This window comes from Euleptes europaea, chromosome 11, assembly GCF_029931775.1.
Source record: "Euleptes europaea isolate rEulEur1 chromosome 11, rEulEur1.hap1, whole genome shotgun sequence".
NCBI classification, from domain to species: domain Eukaryota; kingdom Metazoa; phylum Chordata; class Lepidosauria; order Squamata; family Sphaerodactylidae; genus Euleptes; species Euleptes europaea.
Genome location: NC_079322.1, coordinates 14,127,198 through 14,145,909, shown reverse-complemented (window position 1 = coordinate 14,145,909; position 18,712 = coordinate 14,127,198). Strand labels below are relative to the sequence as shown.

At 43.2% G+C, this 18,712-nt stretch overlaps 1 protein-coding gene across 1 annotated transcript in view; it reads left to right on the top strand.

Annotated features, from left to right (window-relative positions):
- Nucleotides 1–18,712, top strand: part of ADCY1 (adenylate cyclase 1) — a 227,356-nt gene that overhangs the window by 150,034 nt on the left and 58,610 nt on the right. Inside the window, exons 5-6 of the mRNA XM_056857493.1 lie at nucleotides 6,101–6,228; nucleotides 16,499–16,657. Of these exons, the coding sequence (XP_056713471.1) occupies nucleotides 6,101–6,228; nucleotides 16,499–16,657 (287 nt within the window). The remainder of the gene's footprint in view (nucleotides 1–6,100; nucleotides 6,229–16,498; nucleotides 16,658–18,712) is intronic.

Below are 18,712 nucleotides of genomic sequence, written 5' to 3'. Positions count from 1 at the left end.
CCCCCTGACACGAGTGTGGCGGCCCCGGGGCGCCGGCAGGCGGGCAGGGGCGCGACATTCTATGATGAGATAATAAACATTTCTTTTCCCAAAAGGAGCTGTTCTCATCAAGTGTGATTTGAATTTACTACTGCCATTGTTTGGGTGATTTTTTTTGTTTATTCATATGTTTTCTGGGCATTATAAGTAAGAACCATTCAGAAAACAAATTGTTAATTTGCATAACAAATAAGAATTTTTCCCCCTCCTTACAAAGATTTTATTGTTAGTCAGCTCAGGACTGATAATCAGCCGCACAGAGGAAAAGAAACAAGAACACAATCAAACAAAATGTTAACGCATCAGCTGCTATAAATAGCTATGGATGAAGAAAATAGCTGACTATGGAAAGTGGAGATTTCCCTATTGAGTCATGTAGGGTGAAATCTACTGAAATCAAAGGCTAATTTCATATTGTCTTGAGAAGGTTTAGAACAGGCACCCGTCAGGAGATCGTTTGCAAAATACATCTGAAATTGACAGCAGCGGCAAAAAATATTGTGAAGTGTTATGTTCAGAAACTCGATAAATATTGATTTTCCACACAAACTACTTTTGTTTTTGTGGATAAGCGTCCCAAACAAGCAGCAGAAATTGCAATATTACCATCAGATCTGCAAGGGAAAAAAACATCAACTAGATGCATAGGATGCTATTTAATTTTCAGTATCATGCACAACATTCAGTGATTCATCTCAGAATTATACTCTCTGGAAATAGGCTTGTTCTTTTTGTTGAAGCGCCATGCAGCTAATAATGCACATGCCATGCCTCACAATACATCAGCTTTTGCAGATAAGTATCCTGAACATGCAACATCAGGAGAGCAGAAATACCCAGGAAAATAAAGAGACAGGTTTCACACATCATTAGCCATGTTGCATTCTTGTGTTGCGATGAAATCTGACTTATTCAGTAACCCACACCAGAGCTCACAGGGGGCAGAGAACCTATTTTATATATTTTCAAAACGCAGTCTTCTCTATGGGCACTTTCACATGTGCCGAATAATGCACTTCCATTCCACTTTCAATGCACTTTAACAATAGTTTGCAAGTGAATTTTGCCATTTCACACAGTAAAAACCAGCTGCAAAGTGCATTCAAAGTGGATTGAATGGATTATTCGGCATGTGTGAAGGTGCCCTAAATGAAGGACATACTTGGTGGAACCAGCTCCTTTGCCCCATCTGTGGAAATTCATGGAAGGGGAAGAGGTAGGGTTGCGAGTTGGGAAATACCTGGAGATTTTGGGGGTGGAGCCTGAGGAGGGCAGGGTTTTGGGAGGGAAGAGACTTCAGTGGGGTATAATGCCATAGAGGCCACCCTCCAAAGTGGCCATTTTCTCCAGGGGAACTGATTTCTGTTGCCTAGAGATCAGTTGTAAAAGCGGGAGATCTCCAGCTACCACCAGGAGATTGGCAACACTAGGAGGAGGATATGTTCCAGTCGGTAAGATTAGACCTCTGTGAATAGGGTTGCCAGGTCCTTCTTCACCATCGATGGGCGGGTATTGGGGCGGAGCCTGAGGAGAATGGGGTTTGGGGAGGGGAGGGACTTCAATGCCATAGAGTCCAATTGCCAAAGCAGCCATTTTCTCCAGGTGAACTGATCTCTATCAGCTGGAGATCAGTTGTAATAGCAGGAGATCCCCAGCTTCTACCTGGAGGTTGGCAACCCTATCTGTGAATGTAATCTCTGCCTCAGTGTGGAGATGGAAAGGTGCACAGATCTCATTGATCAGTAGAAGCTTGATTAGTGAAAGGAGTAATCCACTGTGTGTTGCTACCACCTTGTGCCATCCAGGATATATATCTCAGATGACATTTCTTCCCATGAGGATTCCATATTCAGTAAGCCAGGCATTGGGGGCGGGGGCCTTTTCTGGACCTTGCCTTTTGTGAGACTAACAGAGAAGGGAGAGATCTTTAATGATGCTTGTAATTTGTAGTGCAGCCTGTAGGAACAAAACAAGGTTTTTAAAAAAATTGGGAACTATTGAGAGGGACCATTAAGAGCCATGGCATCTTTAGTAATCTTTTATATCCTTTCTACTAAAAACTTTGGATCAAAAGACTTGACACCTTTTGCAGCATAGTGGAGTCACTTCCTGGCCATTTTCCATTGAGTTAATAGATATATTTTCTTCCTTGCCATATAGTAACCTGCTAGTATGTATTTGCTAGAGGGTGAATACTTAGGGTTGCCAGGTCCCTCTTCTGCACTGGTGGGAGGTTGTGGGGGTGGAGCCTGAGGATGGCGGGTTTTTGGGAGGGGAGGGACTTCAATGCCACAGAGTCCAATTGCCAAAGTGGCCATTTTCTCCAGGTGAACTGATCTCTGTCGGCTGGAGATCAGTTGTAATAGCTGGAGATCACCAGCTAGTACCTGGAGGTTGGCAACTCTATGAATACTGTAGTTTCAATCACATTCAATGCACTTTAGTGATTGTTGATTTAGTAGATTAGTGATTTAGTAGATTTTGCTGTTTCATGGAGTAAAATCTATTTGCGAAATGCATTGAAAGTAGATTGAATGTGTATTATTTAGCATGTGTGAAAACATTCTGTTCCACCTATCTGCAATATGGGAATGAGAGTGCTGGCCTACCACATAGGGTGGTTTTAAAGAATACAGTAAAACCATGTGTGGGTAGTATTTTGTACACTAAGACTTCAGTATAAATAGATGTAGACCCAAAATGATGTACTGGTTAGAATGTCGGGCTAGGATCTGGGATACCCAGGACTGAATTCCCCCTCTGCCATGCAAGCTTTCTGGATGACCTTGGTAAGAGTCAACATGGTTAAGAGCAGTGGACTCTAATCTGGAGAACTGGATTTGATTCCCCACCCCTCCACTTGAGCGCCAGACTCTAATCTGGTGAACTGGGTTTGATTCCCCACTCCTCCACATGAGTGGTGGACTCTAATCTGGAGAACCGGGTTCGATTCCCCACCCCTCCACATGAGTGTCAGACTCTAATCTGTTGAGCTGGGTTGGTTTCTCCACTCCTACATAAGAGTCAACATGGTTAAGAGCAGTGGATTCTAATCTGGAGAACTGGATTTGATTCCCCACCCCTCCACTTGAGCGCCAGACTCTAATCTGTTGAACTGGGTTTGATTCCCCACTCCTCCACATGAGTGGTGGACTCTAATCTGGAGAACCGGGTTCGATTCCCCACCCCTCCACATGAGTGTCAGACTCTAATCTGTTGAGTTGGGTTGGTTTCTCCACTCCTACATAAGAGTCAACATGGTTAAGAGCAGTGGACTCTAATCTGGAGAACTGGATTTGATTCCCCACCCCTCCACATGAGCGGCAGACTCTAATCTGGTGAACTGGGTTGGTTTCTCCACTCCTACATATGAAGCCTGCTGGGTGACCTTGGGCTAGTCACAGTTCGCTCAGAACTCTCTCAGCCCCACCTCACCTCACAAGGTGTTTGCTGTGGGGAGAGGAAGGGATTGATTCTCCTTAAAAGGTAGAGAAAGTCGGCATATAAAAACCAACTCTTCTTCTTCGATCTCTCAGTCTAAACTAACTGACAGGGTCGTGATAGGAAAATGGAGGAGAGGAAAACAACATAGCCTGCTTTGGTTCCCCACTGGGGGAGAAAGGCAAGGTATAATGAATAATAGCATAGTATTGTTAGGAACTCTTACCTCTCCAGGCTCCTGCGGAAGTTCTGTTCCTTTCAATTGACTGAGAATGCTCGGATGTCTTCCTAATTTCCATCATCCATACAGCGTCTTACACCAACCTAGGAGAAAGCAACTGAAGCTGCTCAGATGTGCTGAGTTCTCTTCATTTGTTACCCAGAGACTGTGCTGACCTCATGGCTCACTTCAGAATGCCAGGCTTTGAGTTGGCAAAAAAGCCAAAGACAGGCTGTGAGACGGGCAGTCGCGTTAGGCTGTTCTAAATCAGTGGGCAGGGTGAACACACATGAAGCTGCCTTATACCCGAATCAGATCCTTGGTCCATCAAAGTCAGTATTGTCTACTCAGACCGGCAGCGGCTCTCCAGGATCTCAGGCAGAGGTCTATTCACAGCACCTACTTGCATAGTCCCTTTAACTGGAGATGCCGGGGATTGAATCTGGGACCTTCTGCATGCCAAGCAGATGCTCTACCACTGAGCCACGGCCCCTCAGTATAGGATTAGACGATGACTGACCCAAGGTTTGTCATACAACTTCCTCCTTAAAGGGCCATCCACAAGCTTTCAGACTCTCTGATACTCAGCAGTTGCATGGGAGGGTCTTGCGAAACAGCCTCCCTCAAAAGGATGTAAATTCACAAAGAAAGCTCGCCAATCTGACCCTCTCCAAGGGAACAGCAACAGAAATCTGGAGAGCCTTGTTGACCGTGTACTGAACCCCTCTCTTTTTATTCCCAGAAGCACTGAATAAAAGATTTACCGGCTTGAACTGAACCAATTCATTGGTAAAAAATTCCTAAAACAGGCACACATGCACATATGCGACTTCTGAATTCACCTAATTTTTTAGCAGAGGAAGTTTTGTGCAGTTGCACAAAATAGACAACAGCTCCATGTTTCAATGCTTAAAATATTCCTTGTTTTGCACCAGGTCAAAACACTTTTATTCACCCAAGCTTTGGCATGAATCTGCTCTTCCCCAACCCCTGCCTCAGCTGTCTTGAAGAGGTTTTTTTAAAAAAAAATCTGTTTCTTTCATTTTTAGAGTTTATTGCTGGCTTCTAAGTGGAGTTCTGCTGCTTTCGGGTTTTAATATTTTTGTCCATTAATTGCCTGTCTAAATTGGTTTTACTGCTGCTGCAACCTATTTTGAAGCTACTGGTCTAGTCTTGGTTTTTATCCTTTTGATTGCCTACTTGAGAATGTGGCATTGAAGAAGCAGAGACTGGATTTTAAATAACGTGAATAAATTATTTTCCATTTGTTTTCGAGCATCACCTGTCCAAGACATTTTCATAGGTCCCAACTTGTTTGTCTCGCACACAAAGAAGTAATGCATCATGGTAATGCATAAGTAGGCTTTACTAAGTATCCCAAGTCAAGAAGACAGGTCTCTAGCCCACGGAGCTTACATTTGACATGACTAAAACAAGGAAACAACAGGGAAGCAAAGATAGCAGGGAATGAATAGGTGCAAAATGCTTTATACTGCAATACTGTGTCTTTCTGCTTTTGAGTGAACATATTTAAGAATGTAGAAAAGAGCAAGAGTCCAGTAGCACCTTAAAGACTAACAAAAATTCTGGCAGAGTATGAGCTTTTGTAAGTTACAGCTCACTTCTTCACTTCTTTTGTAAGTCATAACTTCTTCAGTTCATCAGATACCTCTTCAGGCATCTGTAGAAGGAGTGAGCTATGGCCATTTTTGCATGGTAATTAGCAGCGCATTCCAGGCTGAATTGCCCCGCAGATTTTTTTTGAATTTTGCATGGTGAACTATCATTCCGGAAGTGACTGCGAAGCTGGCGCAGACCTGCTTCGCATTAGAAAAGAGCCCACTTAACGCGACCTTTTGCGTTAGCTCCGCTGCTGCAAAGAATAACCAGAGGGAACCATGCAAAACAACAGCGGTGTGTTAGCTATACACATGCTAATGGCTATGCAAACGAACGAAGGAGTAGGCGAGTGGGGGGGGGGGTTGAATTTCTCCTTTTGCGTCAGGACCGTGAATAGGCATTTTTAAAGTCGCATTTTTAAAGAAGGCTTTGAACAAGCATCAAAATTGACCATGCATAAATGTCATATGACTCACGAAAGCTCGTTCCCTGCCAGAAATTGTGCTAGTCTTTAAAGTGCTACTGGACTCTTGCTCTTTTCTACTGCTACAGACAGATTAACACGGCTACCCATTGTGATATATTTAAGTTTCGGTTGTTCATTCCTATAGGAGATGTAGAGTTTGGAATCATTAAGCCAAAAGCTTCACAAGAGAGGTTGATTTTTGTACAACTGTGAACACAGATATCGATCAGATGCTATGCACAAGTATAGACACATACGTTGCCCACAGTAAAACATATTTTTGTTTTATATGTATCCTCTTTTTTTCATTAAAGGAAAACCACTGCAGAAGGATAAAAATCCTAGGTGACTGTTACTACTGTGTATCAGGACTGACACAGCCCAAAACGGATCATGCCCACTGCTGTGTCGAAATGGGATTGGATATGATTGACACCATCACGTAAGTTCTTCAGCTGCTCGCATGCTTCATAGGAAACAGATGCGATGCCTCGCATAATATCTGCTTGTTCTCATTTCATCCTGCATTTTCCTAGCTAACAACAGTTGGGAGCATCTCATATCCCTTCCGACTGAACCAATTCCCTTTTTTTAATTAACTTTTTATTATTTTTAATAAAGCACATACAGCTCACATACTTCATACACTCCTCATAATGCATGTCAACAACAAGATCCTCACCATAATCCAGGAGAACGGAACTAATACATTCTGTGTAGTCTGGGTGGTCTACACAAAGATCTAATTCTATAAAAGAGCAAGAGTCCAGTAGCACCTTCTTCAGATCTGGAGAAGTGAGCTGTGGCTCATGAAAGCTCATACCCTGCATGAAATTGTGTTAGTCTTTAAGGTGCTACTCGGACTCTTTCTCTTTTCTACTGCTAGTAACAGACTAACATGGCTACCCATCGTGATCTATCTAATTCTATAGTTAGACAAAAATATAAACATTTATTCTTTAACCTATATGTGATCTATATTATTTATCTTATTTCAAATTATATTGTATGAAAACATTGATACCCCTTACTGAGCCCAACAAACAGCGTTTCTATGCTGCCATTAAAACCAAATAATTCTTTATAACCAACCTACTGTCAAGAAAACAAAAGTAATGACTACAGGAGAATTACACAACTTTAAGGTTGAAAATGAGGAAATTGAAATTGTTCAAGACTTTCTATTCCTTGGCTCCACCATCAACCAAAAGGGAGACTGCAGCCAAGAAATTGGAAGGAAATTGAGACTGGGAAGGGCAGCCATGAAGGAGCTAGAAAATATTTTGAAGTGTAAGGATGTGTCATTGGCCACCGACTAGATTAATTCATGCCATCGTATTCCCTATTACTATGTATGGGTGTGAAAGCTGGACAGTGAAGAAAGCTGATAGGAAGAAAGTAGATTCCTTTGAAATGTGGTGTTGGAGGAGTTACGGATTTCATGGATTGCCAAAAAAACAAATCAGTGGGTTATAGATCAAATCAAGCCTGAACTGACCCTAGAAGCTAAAATGACTAAACTGAGGCTATCGTATTTTGGTCACGTCATGAGACAACAAGAGTCACTGGAAAAGACCGTCATGCTAGGAAAAGTGGAGGGCAGCAGGAAAAGAGGAAGACCCAACAAGAGACGGGTTGACTCAATAAAGGAAGCCACAGCCTTCAATTTGCAAGATCTGAGCAAGGCTGTCAAAGAGGACATTTTGGAGGACTTTCATTTATAGGGTCGCCATGAGTCAGAAGCGACTTGACGGCACTTAGCACACACACACACACTGTCTGTTATCTGTATCTAAGCATTGTAACCAGTAAAGATGTGTAAATGCATATAGATTGGATCTTTGTTTCAAACTAACCTCTCTGGGTAACATTCCCTCCCACATCCACACACCTTTCCACTGTCTGTATAAATTGACTTGGTTGATTTATGAAAGCTTATGTTGGAATGAATTGCTGGTCTTTGAGGTGCTGCTGGACTCTGGTTTCAGTCAGCATCAACCCTTGTTTTGCAGTGGTAACATTCTCCAGTGTCTATGGCATTGTTCTCATTTCAGCTTTTTCTCTTACTTTGTTTATGCTAGTGAGACATTATTTTTTCCCCCTCCCACAGTGGATTTTGGGCAGACCTTTTCCATTCAGTGATCTTTCTTTGACAAGGCAGTGAATGACAGCAAGCAGGAGAGAACTTTTTGGGCTCCCTCCGTATTCATCAGCCTGCCCATTTTGTGACTTGACAATCTAAATGCAGCTCAAATGCCATGAAAGATTCTCCACAACATAAGAACATAAGAAAAGGCCATGCTGGATCAGACCAAGGTCCATCAAATTCAGTGGTCTGTTCACGCAGTGGCCAACCAGGTGCCTCCAGGAAGCCCACAAACAAGATGCCTGCAGCAGCATTATCCTGCATGTGTTCCACAGCAGCTAATATAATAGGCATGCTCCTCTGACACTGGAGGGAATGGGCATGCATCATGACTTGTATCCATTTTGACCAGTAGCCATGGATATCCTCCTCCTCCATGAACATGTTCACTGCCCTCTTAAAGCCTTCCAAGTTGGCAGCCATCACCCAACATTCTCAGTAAAACCTCCTGATTTTGCTGCCTGCCTCAGACTACAACATTAGGCTGGGAAATAATATCTGGCAGCGCACGAGGCTTGGCCAGTGGGCTGTCTCTGTCTTTAAAGGGTCTTAAAGTTATGCAAACCTGCATTATTATTTGCCATAGCGATGGACGTTGAGCGAGGGAGAAGAGAGTGCTTCTCTGTTTGTTCCACGGTTAAAATGCTGTCAGATCGCCCACCAATGTGAACCATGGTGAATAATGCTATTGGCAGTCTAGAAGCAAGGCTGCAGCATGGCCAGAGGGTAGCCCTGTTGGTCTACAGTAGAACAGCTAGATTAAAGTCCAGTGGCACCTTAGAGACCAACAAAATTTTCAGAGTGTAATCTTCTGAGAGTCAAATCTCCCTTCAGCATGGTGTAGAGGTTAAAATCGGGTTGGTTTTCCCACTCCTCCACATGAAGCCTGCTTGGTGACCTTGGGCTGGTCACAGTTCTCTTAGAGCTCTCTCAGCCCCACCTACCTCACAGGGTGTCTGTTGTGCAGAGAGGAAGGGAAGGAGATTGTAATAAGATTTGATTCTCATTAAAAAGGAAGTAGAAAAAATTGGCATATAAAAACCAACTCTTCTTCTTCGTCATCATATACCAGATATCAGATGAAGGGAGCTTTGACTCTCAAATGTTTATACTCTGAAAATCTTGTTGATCTCCAAGGCACTAGTGGACTCAAATCTAGCTATACAGCATGGAGTAGTGGTCAGGATGAAAAAAGCCCCTCCCCCAAAAAAGGTTGAGATAAAGAGGTATATCTATTCTTAAAATAGAAGAGCCCTATGGCACAGAGTGGTAAGCTGCAGTACTGCAGTCCAAGCTCTGTTCACGACCTGAGTTCGATCCTGACGGAAGTTGGTTTCAGGTAGCCGGCTCAAGGTTGACTCAGCCTTCCATCCTTCCGAGGTCGGTCAAATGAGTACCCAGCTTGCTGGGGGTAAAGGGAAGATGACTGGGGAAGGCACTGGCAAACCACCCCGTAAACAAAGTCCGCCCAGAAAACTTGGGGATGTGACGTCACCCCATGGGTCAGGAATGACCCGGTGCTTGCACAGGGGACCTTTACCTTTTTAAAAAACAATGATAGCGTAAACTTGAACAAACAAATAGCAGAAGAGGACTCGTGTTAACTTGAGTTTGCCATCTTCTTAAGAGTTAAATGTGCTGTAAAGAGCTCTGTAGGAACTGTCAAATAAGACTAATTCCACTTGTAAACAATAGTGTTATTTGTTTATTTTTGCAGCAGAGAGGAGAGCGAATTGATATGAATAGGAATCCTCTGAAATTAAGGCCATTCTAAAAGCAGTGTCCATTTACATTTTTAAATATTTATTCAAGAAATCACCTTTTGCAACATTGCACTGTTGAGACATGTTTGCTTGGTTGCATGACAGGTTAAAATTAAACCCAATGGGATGGTTTCATCAATTTTGCCTTTTGATACCAGCACTCAGTTTGCTGTCAGATGTCGTTGCTGCCTAAGGTAAATACGCATTAAGCAAACCGGGAGATTTATAGGAGGAGAAAATACAAGCAAATCGGTGTCAGCCAGAAGATAAACGAGCAAGTGATACAGTTTGACTGCTTGCCGATGTGTTGGTTGGATGTAAACTGGATGCGGTCTTTGAGAAGACGGGCAATCTAGCAAGATCTGAACCAAGGCTGCTCAAGCCGTTCAGTGCAGTTCGGAATCATTCTACATGAATAATCGTTCTTGAATTTCGCCGTATGATTGTCAGCGAGAGAAAACTGGAGGAATGTTCATGAGCAATGTGATGCGAGTCAGGTCGGAGATCCTTAGCCCGACTTGCAGTCTGTGTACAGTCAGAGGACTCAACCCCACTTAGGGTTGCCAGGTCCCTCCTTGCAACCAGCGAGAGGTTTAGGGAGGCGGGGATGGGGGCGGAGATCAGCATCATCTAGGTGATGACGTCCCCTCTGGTTTGTCAGGGTGGCCTCAACTAGAACGAGGGAAGCAACAAAGGCAAAACAGCCTTATTTCCCCCCTCCAACTACCTTCCCCGTGCCTCCCAGAGCCTCACCGCTAATTAGCTGTTTTCCCAATCAGCTGTTTGGTGCGAGGCAGGAGGACGGGGCACTGCTTGCATCCTGTTTTGCCTTCATTGCGTCCCCCATTCTGGTGGTCGTCTGGGGCTGTTTTTTTTCCTCTGGTGCCCCAGTTGGACTAATGACCTCATCATGCCAGATGGCTCCCCCTCCCTTCCCCTACCTACTTCCTGGGAGTCGGCAGGCAACAGGAGCAACGGGCAGGAGATTGCCCGCCATAAGCGGGCAATTGGGAACCCTACCACCGCTCCATCTCTTGGTGTGGCACGGGAGGGTGTGAGGGTAGGGTTGCCAGGTCCAGCTGGGAAATACTTGGAGATTTTGGGGGTGGAGACTGAGGAGAAGGGGGTTTAGGGAGGGGAGGAGCTTCAATGGCATAGAATCCAAGCAGCCATTTTCTCCAGGTGAACTGATATCTATCAGCTGGAGATCAGTTGTAATAGCGAGAGATCTCCAGCCACCACCTGGAGGTTGTAGAAACCAAACAGGGCAGGCTCACAAATACAAGAATATCAAAACGTGTATTAAATTTCACAACAAATGCAAAACATCAATCAGCAATACAGTGTGATAAAAATATATACAGTGCTATACGATATGTACAAATTCTTTAACAAATAAACACACTGGCTATTTCTTAAGACAGACGTGAAGCAGAGTCCACTTCATCAGGTGAGTAAAGTCACTTTCAAGTGAAGAATGTTGCCGCTGACGCGGCCAGAAAGCAACAAAACAACAAGGAAACGCTTTTCCGGATATTTTGGCGTTTTCACCATTAAAGCTTCATCAGCCCCGTTGCAAAGGGGAGCATACACTAAAAAAACCTATATAAAAATAGCAAAAATAGCAAATAGTATTTGGAAACTAGGTTGGCTAGTTAACCACCTAGAACGAACATGCAATCTTCCCCAGAATTTTGGATGTGTTCCACGGGGAGTCGCCTTCTTTTCTAAGGTCGAGGTGAGATTTTGCAATGCAAGTTATGAATTTTTACAATGTTTTTTCGAGTTTGCAATTGTTTTATTTTCAGTTATTTCAGGCTGATGAAGCTTTAATGGTGAAAACGCCAAAATATCCGGAAAAGCGTTTCCTTGTTGTTTACTCACCTGATGAAGTGGACTCTGCTTCACGTCTGTCTTAAGAAATAGCCAGTGTGTTTATTTGTTAAAGAATTTGTACATATTGTATAGCACTTTATACATTTTTATCACACTGTATTGCTGATTGATGTTTTGCATTTGTTGTGAAATTTAATACACGTTTTGATATTCTTGTATTTGTGAGCCTGCCCTGTTTGGTTTCTACAATATTGTATTAACAGTGGGTTTGAGTCTTTTTGCTAACCACCTGGAGGTTGGCAACCCTATGTGAGGGTGAAGGAGAGGCTTCTGCCTTCCATCCCGTGCCATTTTCACTAGTGGAACTGGCTACCAGGGGAGGTCTTTTTGCCCCTTTCTCTGGCTCCACGTGTCCTGGAATCATGTGATTAATAAGGACATGAAGAGACTGACAGCAGGGCAAGTAGCCTCCCCACCCCACCCCACAGCCACTTCTACTACATAAAATGGTGGAGGAGGAAGGAAGAAACCCCTCTTCCCCCACTCCCTTGTTGTGCTTCCAAGCCACAACAAGCAATGGAGCACTTTCTAAAGTGGCTCCCAACTCGAACTCACATCAGTGTCTCATGTGCTGGGCCCAGGCTGAGGTTATGAGGGAATGCTCCGACTTTCTCTTCTTCTCCCAACACAGATTGGCTGAATTTCTGGCCCAGCCAGAAATTTTATATCTAAAATTGCTCATCGTGGTTGTACTGGTTTGCAAGAGCATGGGTTAATTCCGTCCTGAAGCTTAACTCAAAGTTTACTTATAGAGAGATAAAAAATCTTTACATCAACAACACCACTTTCTATAAAATTTCCAGAAATGTTGAAGCCACATAAAAGAAAACATTTGTTTGTTTATTCTGGGGGGGGAAATAGAAATTTGGGGGGAAAATTGCGATGTATGTCCCATCACACCTAAACTAATTTTACTGCTTTAACAACATAAAGTGCATCATTTATAACTTAGCATATAAAATAGCAATATTTGATTTATTTATGGAATTAAAAAGTTATAAATGCCTTAGTTTTCTACAAGCAAAACCGCAAATATACCCAATAGGTGAGAGAAAACTGCAAGCTGGTGCATTCTATGCTACTTTGGCACATGTAGTTTAATTTTTGTTATCTAAAAATAGGAGTTAAAACAGAAAACACAAGCCTTCTGGTAAATAATGTAAAATATCTTATTAAACTACAGGGAGTAAACTGAGCACAGTTGTATATTGAATTTATGATAAATGGAAACTCTTAGCTTTCGCTAATAGTATCTGCACAGCTAGATGTAGTTCCATATAGTTGCAGTCTTCTTCCCTTGGGACTATTTTTTTTTAAATTTTATTGGGGGGAAACAATGACAATAATAGCAACTAAAAAAAGCAGAATTACTGACAGTCTTCATAATTTAAAATTTGATGAATATGAAGACTTAGGAATAAGCTATAACATGGGAGACTTTATTTTATTATGTGTGTGTATATATATTTTATGTGTGTGTATATATATATATTTTGTGTGTGTGTGTGTGTGTGTGTATATATATATATATATATATATATATATATATATATATACACACACACACACACACACATACACACATAATAAAATAAAATAAAGTCTCCCATGTTATAGCTTATTCCTAAGTCTTCATATTCATCATTTTGTCCTGACTGAGCGCACTGCATTCCTCTTTCCCGCCCTTATTTATGATATTCTCTATTTTACTTATTGTATGTGACCATACCGTATCCAAACTTATTGTATCTCTATTTCTCTGAAATGCTGTTAGCTTAATTAGAACATATATTTCTTTAACTTTAACCAGCCATTCCTCTATCTTTGGAGTTGATTTTTGTTTCCAGTGACTGGCAAAGGTCGTTCTAGCCGCAGTTATCATAAGTAACACCATACAAAGTTGATCTTTAGCTAGATGAGGTACCAGATTGGACAAGAATATCTCGGGTTTACATGGAATATCCACCTCTATTCCAACAGTTAGACATTTCACTATTTCAGACGAAAATGATATAGCTCTCTCACATTTCCACCACATGTGTATAAAATCTGCTTGTTTTCTATCACAGTACCAACAGCTGTCGTTTTCTGATTTATGGATTTTACTTATTCCCTTGGGACTATTGGTAGAGAGAGAGAAGTTCTCAATGAGAGTTTTCCCCTGAGGATTAGATGCAGGTTTTGCCCCACCTCCTTCTGATCTTTTTTCCCCTCCAGCAAGATAGGGCAATAAACTACTTGTTACTCAGACTGTGGATATATGTGTCACAAAGATCAACCACAAGGGAAATCAGTACAAAAGACCAACAGAAGGTATACAACGAGGGTTGTCAGGTCCCTCTTCGCCACCAGTGGGAGGATTTGGGGACAGAGCTTGAGGAGGGCAGGGTTTGGAGAGGGGAGGGATTTCAATGCCATAGAGTCCAATTGCCAAAGTAGCCATTTTCTCCAGGTGAACTGATCTCTATCGGCGGGAGATCAGTTGTAATAGCAGGAGATCTCCAGCTACTACCTGGAGATTGGCCACCTTATACACAACAGTTAAATTGTGGAACTTCCTGCCCCAGGAGGTGGTGATGGCTGCCAACTGGGAAGGCTTTAAGAGGGGAGTGGACATGTTATTGGAGGGGAGGGGTATTCATGGCTACTAGTCAAAATGAATACTAGTCATGATGCATACCTGTTCCCTCCAGGATCAGAGGAGCAGGCCTATTATATTAGGTGCTGTGGAACACAGGCAGGATAATGCTGTTGCTGTCATCTTGTCTGTGGGCTTCCTAGAGGCACCTGGTTGGCCACTGTGTGAACAGACTGCTGGACTTGATGGACCTTGGTCTGATCCAACAGGGCTTTTTTATGTTCTTATGTAACAGTTGAAGAATAATGATAGCCCCACGTGCTCTGCTCATGAAGATTAGGTATCCTTCTAAGGTGCAGTAATGCATCTTGGTTTTAATGCATCTGTAAATGTCTACAGCATGCCCACTTTGTCTTTAAAAGCATTTCATTCATTCTAAAAGAGAAAATGTTTCAAGTGAGTTATTTTCAGAACTCCCTGAAATTTCTAATTTTTCCATTTGGGGGGGAGGAATTAAGCTCCCCCCCCGCCATTTTTTGGGTCTCTCCCCCCACCCCCCCGGCGAGTCTTTTCATCTCTAAGCAGAGGAAATCAGAGTCAGGGACTGCAGAATGTGGTGTAACAAATATAACAAATGTCTGCTGTAATGCAGTCCTGGATAAACTGAAGTTATGGACATTGTCTTTAGAGCTGAGCAGAACTGTCATGATTCTCAATTTCCTTTCTGTCAGCATTTGGTTGGAGCCTTTCATTGCACAGCCAGGGAAATGTCATCACCATGAAAAATATTTCCCTACTTTTGGTCCACGTCCTGGACGCTAATCATAGCTCAGACAGCACTATGCAAAGCTTATTTTTAAGGCCCCGGGCAACTTATAGAGCTAAAAGCGTCAGCTGTAGACCTGTCCTTCAGTCAGTTCTGTGGGATCACTGCCTGGAAGTCCTCTTAAAAATACCATAAAATAAATTAGTATCCTTTAATCTGATGATCTCTGTAGATTGTCAGATCTCCCTCTTGATGGTTTTGCCTTCCCTCTTTAGTTTATCTCGTAACTGCTGGACTGAGCTAATCTTAGCTTACAAGGTAAACATGCTATGTAAGGGTTCTTCCAAATGGGAATTTATTCCCCGCATGCAATGCAGAATGCCCCTGGATTTAAGAGGAACACCGACACAGTGTAGGGTTGCCAACCATGCCTCATGAAACTGTGGAAGATTTGAGGAGCAGTGTCTGGGGAGGGCAGAGTTTGAGGATGACGTGATGTTACTTTCAGGCGACTCTCTAGGCTGCCTCTTCTAGTTTCTGTGGTCTTTACCATAAAGTCTAGGGGAAATTCCTTACACATCACTATGTGGAGGGCATTTTTTTCTCCTGCTACTCAGTTCCTTGGGGCGTGAAATTGGGGCTGGGAGTATGTAAACAGGAAGCCTAACATGGTGGCTTGCTTATTCCAAGCATGAATTATAGTGTTCCTGGGGCTTCTCCTTTTCAACTGGAGAAACTGGGGTGATCAGCACAATAACATCACTTCCGGGTTTACCCTGGAAGTGACAGGGATGCTCTAGCACATACATCAATCATGGAAACCTGTTTTTCTACAGTTCAACAAGGGAACTGCAGAGTGGCTGTAGGAGGAGCATCGATTTCGTCTCTCCAGGTCCCTCCTCGCTACCGGCGGGAGCTGAGTTGTGGTGGTGCTGGGGGGGGGGTGATCGGCACAATAACGTTAACCTTATTATTAGGTAATTGAACAAGCGAAGATATTATTGTAAGGGTCTGTAAGCTTTTGCTTTGTGTGCTCCCCCCCCCCCCCCGGGCTCATAAAAGCAGTCCAGGCCTTTTGCCTTTCCTTGGTTCAGGCGCTGCATCCAGCAGGCCCCAGGTTGGAATGTCTCTTCGCACCATCCACCTCCCTTGCTCTCTCCGACTCCCTCCCACCAGCTATGGCCTTGGTGTGTAGATAGCAATAACGAGCTTCCTGAGATCTTTGATGTTCCTGTACCATGCACAATTATCTCGTAGATTCCCATAACATGTATTTGACATCTGCTTCCCTGTAGGGGTTATAATTCTGTCTTTGAGAAATTGCTAGCACTTGCAACTTTGCCATTGTAGGGCCTATACTAACCTGAAGCTTCCAATAAAGTTCCTTGTTTCTGCATGATCGTCTGAGCAAGTGATTTTATGGAGTTTGCACAGGGAGGTTGGGAACCCTCACATTTATGACCCTAATCATACATATACACTTTTAGTTTTGGAGGAAAGACGTAGAAATATCATACGGTATCTTGCCTTCTAACAGTCAGTATTATTTTCTCTATATTCTAGATCGGTAGCTGAAGCCACTGAAGTAGATCTCAATATGAGAGTCGGCCTGCACACCGGGAGGGTGCTCTGCGGCGTCTTGGGTCTTCGCAAATGGCAATACGATGTTTGGTCAAACGATGTGACTCTTGCTAATGTAATGGAGGCTGGGGGGTTGCCTGGGTAAGTTTGAGGAGCAACAGGCTCCCTGTGTCTTTTCTCTGTCACATTTGATGGACTAAACTCATTCTGAAGCACTGAGTGACTTTGACAGTCAGACAGGCCATCGCTACATTATAGACTTATATTCATTTTCAACCTGTTTCTATATTCTTCCAAATTTTATTTATTTTTAATAGCACATTTTAAAAGTTTTTATCACACTTGTCTCCTTAATAAAGGACCCAAAGTGACTAATGATGTAAATAAAACTCCAGTTAATGAAATATCAAAACTAGAAACACTCAAAACAAGAAAAAAAAGAAACAGAGCAACCTCAGAAACCGTTCAAGTACCCTCTTAAATCATTCAGCCTTGTACCTTTTCCTAAAAGCAATAAAAATGAACGCAGCTGGAAGGCCATTCCATGGCATGAGGGCTGCTAGCGAAACAAAAGGGGGATCAGGTAGTGGCAGATCTTTCCTATCTGCAGCTACAATCTGATTCAAGACCCTCCTGGGTTGAGGAGAGCTGCCACATTGCCATAACTTGGAGGACACAATCCTTCAGTTGTGGGGAGGGTTTCAGATCATGAAATGTTTTAAAGGTAACGCCAGCTCCTTAAAGGATGCTTGAAAACAACGAGGCAACCAGTGTCAAAGACAACCAAAGAGGTGAGCCAGTGTGTTGTAGTGGTTAAGAGCAGTGGACTCTAATCTGGAGAACTGGGTTTGATTCCCCAACTTCTCCACATGAAGCCAGCTGGGTGACCTTGGGCTAGTCACAGTTCTCTCTGAACTCTCCCAGCCCCACCCACTTCACAAGGTGCCTGTTGTGGGGAGAGGAAGGGAAGGCAGTTTGATTCTCCTTAAAAGGTAGAGAAAGTCGGCATGTAAAAACCTCCTCCTCCTTCTCCTCTTCCTCCTCCTCCTCCTCCTTCTTCTTCTTCTTTTTTTTTTCTTCTTCTTCTTCTTCTTCTTCTTCTTCTTCTTCTTCTTCTTCTTCAGTGGCTAGCCTCACAAAGTAAACAAGATTCTGTCTTTGGAACCAGTTGAAGTTTCAAGGTTTTCTTCATGCACATCCCCACACAGAGTATGTTAAGGTAGTCTAGCCTCAAGGTTACTGTAACATGAATCAGTGCGGCTGAGCCCATAGAGTCCAAGAGGGGAGACAACTCAGGCTTCAGTTTCAGCTGGTTTTCCCTCAGCCTTTTGACCCCCCATTTCTGGGGGCTTATTTAAAGAAACATATCGATGCCATTCAACTCTCCAAAGCTTCAGCCCGATAAATCTCATTCAGCGGCCTTTGGTACATATTAAAAAGTGAGGGAGATAGTCTAACTTGAGACAGTTGCACAGGTCAAAGCTCACGCAGCAGGTTTTGAGTCCACAGTGATAACCCTCTGACTTTGGATAAGTAACAGGGATTGCAACCACTTAACTCCCATTTTATTTATTGCATTGAAAAATCTGTAGGCTACCTTTTCTCCTCGTTTAGGGTCCCCAAGGCGGCAAACATTAAAACTAGCTTTTGAGACTCATAGTATAAAAACAATTAAAAACAGCAATTGAACAGACTGCTGGACTTGATGGGCCTTCCAGCAGGGCCTTTCTTATGTTCTTAACACATAGGCCTTTGAGAGCCAGCATGGTGTAGTGGTTAAGAGCGGTGGTTTGGAGCGGTGGACTCTGATCTGGAGAACCAGGTTTGATTCCCCACTCCTCCACATGAGTGGCGGAGGCTAATCTGGTGAACTGGATTTGTTTCCCCACTCCTACACATGAAGCCAGCTGGGTGAGCTTGGGCTAGTCACACCTCTCTCAGCCCCACCTACCTCACAGGGTATCTGTTGTGGGGAGGGAAAAGGAAGGTGCTTGTAAGCCAGTTTGATTCTTCCTTAAGTGGTAGAGAAAGTTGGCATATAAAAACCAACTCTTCTTCTTCAAGTGACCTCTGACGGGTGGAAAAGCCATGCATAATCAAAAGGAAACCCCGAAGCAATCACAGGGGTGACTGCAGGGAAACGTTCCTGCATAAAAGGCCATACAGTTAAAACACATACACAGGAGGGAGGATCAG